Source organism: Balaenoptera physalus (assembly GCF_965194825.1).
Source record: "Balaenoptera physalus genome assembly, chromosome: 1".
Lineage (NCBI taxonomy): Eukaryota > Metazoa > Chordata > Mammalia > Artiodactyla > Balaenopteridae > Balaenoptera > Balaenoptera physalus.
In genome coordinates this window covers 112,757,644-112,763,643 of record NC_138882.1, presented here as the reverse complement: position 1 = coordinate 112,763,643, position 6,000 = coordinate 112,757,644, and the positions used below count along the sequence as shown (strand labels likewise).

The 6,000-nt window shown below is 41.3% G+C and overlaps 1 protein-coding gene across 2 annotated transcripts in view; it reads right to left on the bottom strand.

Moving 5' to 3' along the window:
* Positions 1 to 326: 326 nt before the first annotated feature.
* Positions 327 to 6,000, bottom strand: part of ALG14 (ALG14 UDP-N-acetylglucosaminyltransferase subunit) — a 103,175-nt gene continuing 97,501 nt past the window's right edge. The window contains exon 4 of one of the 2 annotated variants that reach the window (XM_082409582.1): positions 327 to 760. In XM_082409582.1, the coding sequence (XP_082265708.1) occupies positions 530 to 760 (231 nt within the window). In that variant the 3' untranslated portion in view covers positions 327 to 529. The remainder of the gene's footprint in view (positions 761 to 6,000) is intronic. The other variant, XM_082409581.1, reaches the window with a different exon arrangement.

Below are 6,000 nucleotides of genomic sequence, written 5' to 3'. Positions count from 1 at the left end.
GTGCAAATTGTCATGAAGCCAATTTAATATAACTGCTTCCTTTATGCTGAAAGGATTCACTAGGGACCTCTCTGCTTCCATACAGGAAATAAAGCCTGTTGTGTCTGAACAAAAACTAAGAAATATTTTTCTTTTTCTTTCTATAATGCAGAATACTGTAAAAAAAAAAAAAAAAAAGCTGTAGAACAGGAAATGTGGCTAATCATACAAATTCTATATTTAGTTCTAGAAAATATTAGTAAAATATTAGTAAAACAAGTCAGAAGATAACTTGCAGGTAGTGGTAAACACCTTTATATAGAACAGAAATTTGGAGCACAGAGGCATAAACACTTAATGGTTTATTAATGTTTGTTTTATAAAAGCAACCTCAGTTTCCTCACTGGGTTACTTATACATTTCTTTACTCTTGACCACCAATAATTCTCAGGATTCTCAAAAGCTTTTACAATAAACATGCAGTTTTTTGTTCCCCATTTATAGTAAATATTGTTGACTGCAAAATTCTAAAGAAGTAAGTTGTCATTCATCAAACAATTCGCCCGAGGTAGACAGATTTGGGATATTTCTCCTTAAGAGTCGGCCACTGAACAATGAAGTAATCGGAGAGGTGAAACAGAATCTTTCCGGACAGGGATAAATGTTCCACTCGGCAGATGCTTTCAACGTAGACAATGATCACTTTCTTTATTCCTAGTATCCCAAGGAGAAGGGCAGATATACAGATAGGAACACATGTTCCTGGTCCGTTACATAACACCTTGAAAAAAAAAAAAAAGTTGAAGGTCAAATAAAAACACAGAATACTGCTCTAATTTTAAACGAAAAACAGTCCAATATTAGGGAGGATTTTTTTATTATTCTAAGTCTTGAGCGATTCCTTGTTAAGATCCGGTCTGTAGCAAACTCGTGCAGTTAGAAGCCAGGTGGGGCTGTGTTGTCGGCTCTCCTGCTTACCAACTGTGTGAGTTGGGACAAAGCGGTTCACTTCTCTGCACCTGGGTGGCCTGTCCTGTGCTACAGGACGTGTGCACACAATGCCTGGTGCTCAGCCAGCACCCACGGGATGGGTGCATGTTGCTCTTCTCCGAATGCTTTGTGGATCTTGAATGTCACACAAACATATGGAAAACAGATAAAATCAGCTGTGATTCACAGTTTTCTCATATACTGACTTGTTCGTGTTGCTTTTTTAAAGTAATCTAATTAATAGTTGGAGGACTGACATGTTCAGATACAGGAGAAAATGTCTTTAAATGACTAATTATGTAGAATATTTTTGTTGGAGGTAGAATCACTGTAGGAGTTCAATCCAACACATGGGATATTCGAGAGAAGGTTACTAAATGAATGAGATTTTCCCTCAAGAGAATTTAATCCACACTTGTGATCCAGAGAGTTTTAATGCTTTTGACTTCGGCGAGTTTTTATAGAAAGCCACTGATTAAAAACAATTTAGTTGGTGAACCTAATAAGAGAAATAAAAATTTAACTCATAGAGTAACTGCAAAGAATTTTTATAAGTTTTTTAAGAAAATGAGGGGAAAGCTATTACACAGAATTGTTGGTAAGATAATTTACTATTATTTTCAGAGGAGAAAAAGCATTTTGCACAACATCTCAATCATATGCTCATGCTGACTGAATTAGTACAATCTAATAAAGCATTTTTTACCCCACAAATCATAAAACAGGAGATCTGTGGCCGTCTACACACACCTACTGGGTATTACCTACAATGTCACATGATCGCTCCAGCACAAGGCCCACAAAACTTATCAGACATCAGAGAATCTTAGAGATGAAAGGGTCCCCAGAAATACTGTCTAAGCATCCCAGCATTGCAGGGACCTTCCCCAACAGATGTCTGTTGGGGCTGTGAGACAAGGTGAGGGATATAACGGTTCGGTAAAGGTCATGTGAACTAAGCCCCACCCTTCCTGGAGGCAGGACCACCTGGAACACCATTCCCAGAGCTTTGGGATCAGAGAGAGTAGCCTGTTTCAGGTAGGAACCAATCCTTTTTAGTCTTCCTTAGCTCCCACCTATGAGTTAAACCCCCTGCCTTTTTTTTTTTTTTTTTTAATTATTTAATTAATTAATTTATCCTTGGCTGTGTTGGGTCTTCGTTTCTGTGCGAGGGCTTTCTCTAGTTGTGGCGAGCGGGGGCCACTCTTCATCGCGGTGCGCGGGCCCCCCACTGCCGCGGCCTCTCTTGTTGCGGAGCACAGGCTCCAGACGCGCAGGCTCAGTAGCTGTGGCTCACGGGCCTAGTTGCTCCGCGGCATGTGGGACCTTCCCAGACCAGGGCTCGAACCCGTGTCCCCTGCATCAGCAGGCAGACTCTCAACCACTGCGCCACCAGGGCAGCCCCCCCTGCCTGTCTTTTATGAAGAACTTTTGTTCAGACTTTCTCCTGAAGTACCAGCTACTAAGCTGCTCTCCAGGCCAGCGCTCTTTAATCCCCACTGAGTTGCCCCTATAACCTTTCTTCATAGACCCTCAATGGAGCATAAAAGAAAGAAAAAATGGGACAGGGAGTCAGGAGAACGGGGTTAAACAAGCTGGGTACTAGCTCTGTGACCTTGGACGATGGTAATCGTAATTACCACCTCAGCTCTCACTACCACTATTTATTAACAACACATCGTGGTCAGGTACTTCACTGAACATTTCACATGTATTCTTTCAGTTAATCCTCAGAGCAATCATTTGAGGCAAGCTTTCATATCCCTTTTTGCAGAATAGGAATCTGAGGCCCAGAGAGATTGGGCCAGCTGCCTGATCACACGTCTAGTCCAGACTAGATGACCTTTCCGTTAGCTCCAGGATTTGATAATTCTTTGAGTCTCATTTGTTTCTAGTTTTGTCTGAAGCCTAAGTTACAAGATTGTTCTGAATCCTTTCAGGGTTTAGAATTCTAAAAATCCTATTAATGCAAGGTTTCTCTAATAATGGCACTATTGACATTTTGGACCAGATTACTTTTCCTCGTGGGGCCAGTCCTGTGCATCGTAGAATGTTCAGCAGCGTCCCCGGCCTCTACCCACAAGATTCCGGTAGCCAGGAAGATCAAGAATGTCTCCAGGCATTGCCAACTCTCCAGTTGAGAACCACTGTGTTCATGTATTCCCTAATCCTTGGATTATCTGTGTTGCTTTTCTCAATTTTTTTTTTCCATAGTACAGAACAAAATAATATAAAGGTCGCATGTTAGATCTTGAATGTCACAAAAATATTTTCATGTTTGTTGCCTTTAAAAAAAATGTACATATCCACATGTGTTCCTTTCAGAGTCTGGTCGGCCCGCTATACACAAGCTGTGAATACATTAATAGAGATGTCTGGATACAGGAGCGGAAGTGACTGGGCACTGGTGGGAGATGCTTTAATAACCTGCCATAGATCAGAGGCAAAAGGTAAAAGTGGAAATTAAAGGTATTTTGTTTATCTCTGTTGTATCTCTATTTTGAGGTACCTGACTACAAAAGTCCCAGAAACAATAAAATCACAAAACCCTAAACCAAGTATAAAAAAAAAAAAAATCTTAAGGAAAATTTAGGCAAAGGAAAGCTTCTTTTAATTAAGCACAGGTTTTAACTCTGAGTTTTACAGTAGCCTGGGCAAAAATTTAAAAATTGGGGATTATGGAGTTTCTATTATTTCATGGAGCATACCAGAGAGACTTATTCCAAGCACTAAACAAACTAGAATTTACTGAGATAGCCTGGGTAAAGACTTTAAACAATATAATGGTTAAGTTGTCTTTTTAATTTTATAAAAAACACAGAAATACTCTTCATATTTCTATTTCTTAAAACATAAGTTCTCAGTAAACGTGGGTACACTGCTCTTACTAACTCTCTACCTCATTACTTTGTAAGCTCCTTATGAGCAGGGTCAATTTCTAGGACAATCTATGTTTTGCACCTGGAACAAAATAGGCACTCACTAAATTCTGCTGAAAGGAAGGAAGGAAAAGGATTGAAGGATAAGGGAGGAGGGAATCCTTTGCCTATCATATATGAAGTCAAACGTTCGCTTTGCCAGACTTGAGCCTGTTTGTAAGCTCTATCATACACATTTATCATGAACATAATGGCTGTGACTGGCAACTTAAAAATTTTTTACTATCTCAGATCCATCGCCTTTTCCTCAGGGGAACCACTGTATCCCTTGCTCTCAACTTAAATGTTTGAATAGAGTTGACTCCACACTCAACTATAAGGAGAGGACATATGACTCCAGTCTGCCCAGTTAGATCATCAAATTTCCCTGGCCAAAGTCATCTGTTCAGGGAAGAGCATATAATCCAGTGAGAAACCACAAGACGTAGTGGGACATTTGTTGGGGCTACTGAGAGAGCAGTACCTTTTCTGTTGTACTGGCACCTAGGAGAATGTGGGCCTGGCAATGTTAACATCTATCTTGCCACCATGTGGAGAGCTTGAGAATGAAGCCATCGCAAAGCAGAAGAGAGCAGAGCTGAGAGATGAAGACAGGCCAGGTCCCAAAGATAGCATTTAAGATCCATGAATCCAGCTGTGCCTGAGGAAACCAGATCTACCCCTAGACTTGCCAGGTATGTGAGGGAATATATTCCATTTTTGCTTAAGCCAGTTTGAATCAGGACTTCTGTCATTAGCAATAAAAAGCATCCTAACTGACACAGCCCTTTATTTTGTCTAACTCCCTGACTAAGCTCCGACTGTCTGCAGTGCCAACCGGTAGGTGTTCATACGTGCCTGTTGGATGAATTAACAAATCAATAAACTTCTCTGAGAGCAGGAAATCCAAGAGATGTACTAAAGATAATATAAATTATGTGTCTAGAAAACTGAAGGAGGTCAGGGCTAAAATAAACATGAAGTCATGAGGATAGATGAGCCAGATCAAGGATCAAGAAAAGTTACAAGAGGATTGTTGTTCTGTAGATTTGGGTCACCACAGGTCAAGTCCTGTTGGCTGAGACATGACATCGGCATGCATGAAAAGACATATTTAACTAGGGTAGTCTGAACGTAACTCTTAGCCTAGTAGGAACCCCATACACAGAATACGGGCCAAGACCTTTGGGGTCCTGGGTTGGTTTGAAAGTCAGAGACCATAAAGTTGAGGGTGATCCAAGCATATGAAGGTGAGATTGAAAGCCAGATGGACAGTCCAACTAGTCTGTAATCTAAAGAGACTGGACAGAAAAGCGGAGTCCAACTCTGAGGCACTGGCCTGAAAACCAGACTTTTGGACACCAGCCTCTTGCTGGTGGAGGAGGAGGCTGGAGAGAGCTAACGAACTGAGGAACACAGCTGCAGGCAAGGTTTTACTGAGTTTCCAGGGCCATGGAAGAAGCTGGAGAACTAGAGCCCATTGTCAAAGCTGAGCTGGCTTGGGAAGACAGTCTCTATGGAGGTCACAGGTTCTGTCAAAACCAACACTTCCATATATAGGATATTGGTTCCACTATGTAGACAGGTAAAAGGGGAGATGAGGAAGGGAGTAAACACTGAGATGTAGGACTAGTCAGGAGACACAGGAAGAAGAGCTCGGTTGTAAGGCTTAAAAAGAAGCCTTACAGGTAAGGTGCTTAATAATGCACCCTTCTTTTTTTTCTTTGTTTGTATTTTATTGATACTCTTTATTTACTAATTTATTTTTTTAACATCTTTATTGGAGTGCAATTGCTTTACAATGTTGTGTTAGTTTCTGCTGTATAACAAAGTGAAACAGCTATACGTATACATATATCCCCATATCCCATCCCTTTTGCATCTCCCTCCCACCCTCCCTAGCCCACCCCTCTGGCTGGTCACAAAGCACCGAGCTGATCTCCCTGTGCTATGTAGCTGCTTCCCACTAGCTATCTATTTTACATTTGGTAGTGTATATATGTCAATGCTACTCGCTCACTTCATCCCAGCTTACCCTTCCCCCTCCCCATGTCCTCACGTCCATTCTCTATGTCTGTGTCGTTCCTGTCCTGCCCCTAGGTTCATCAGAACC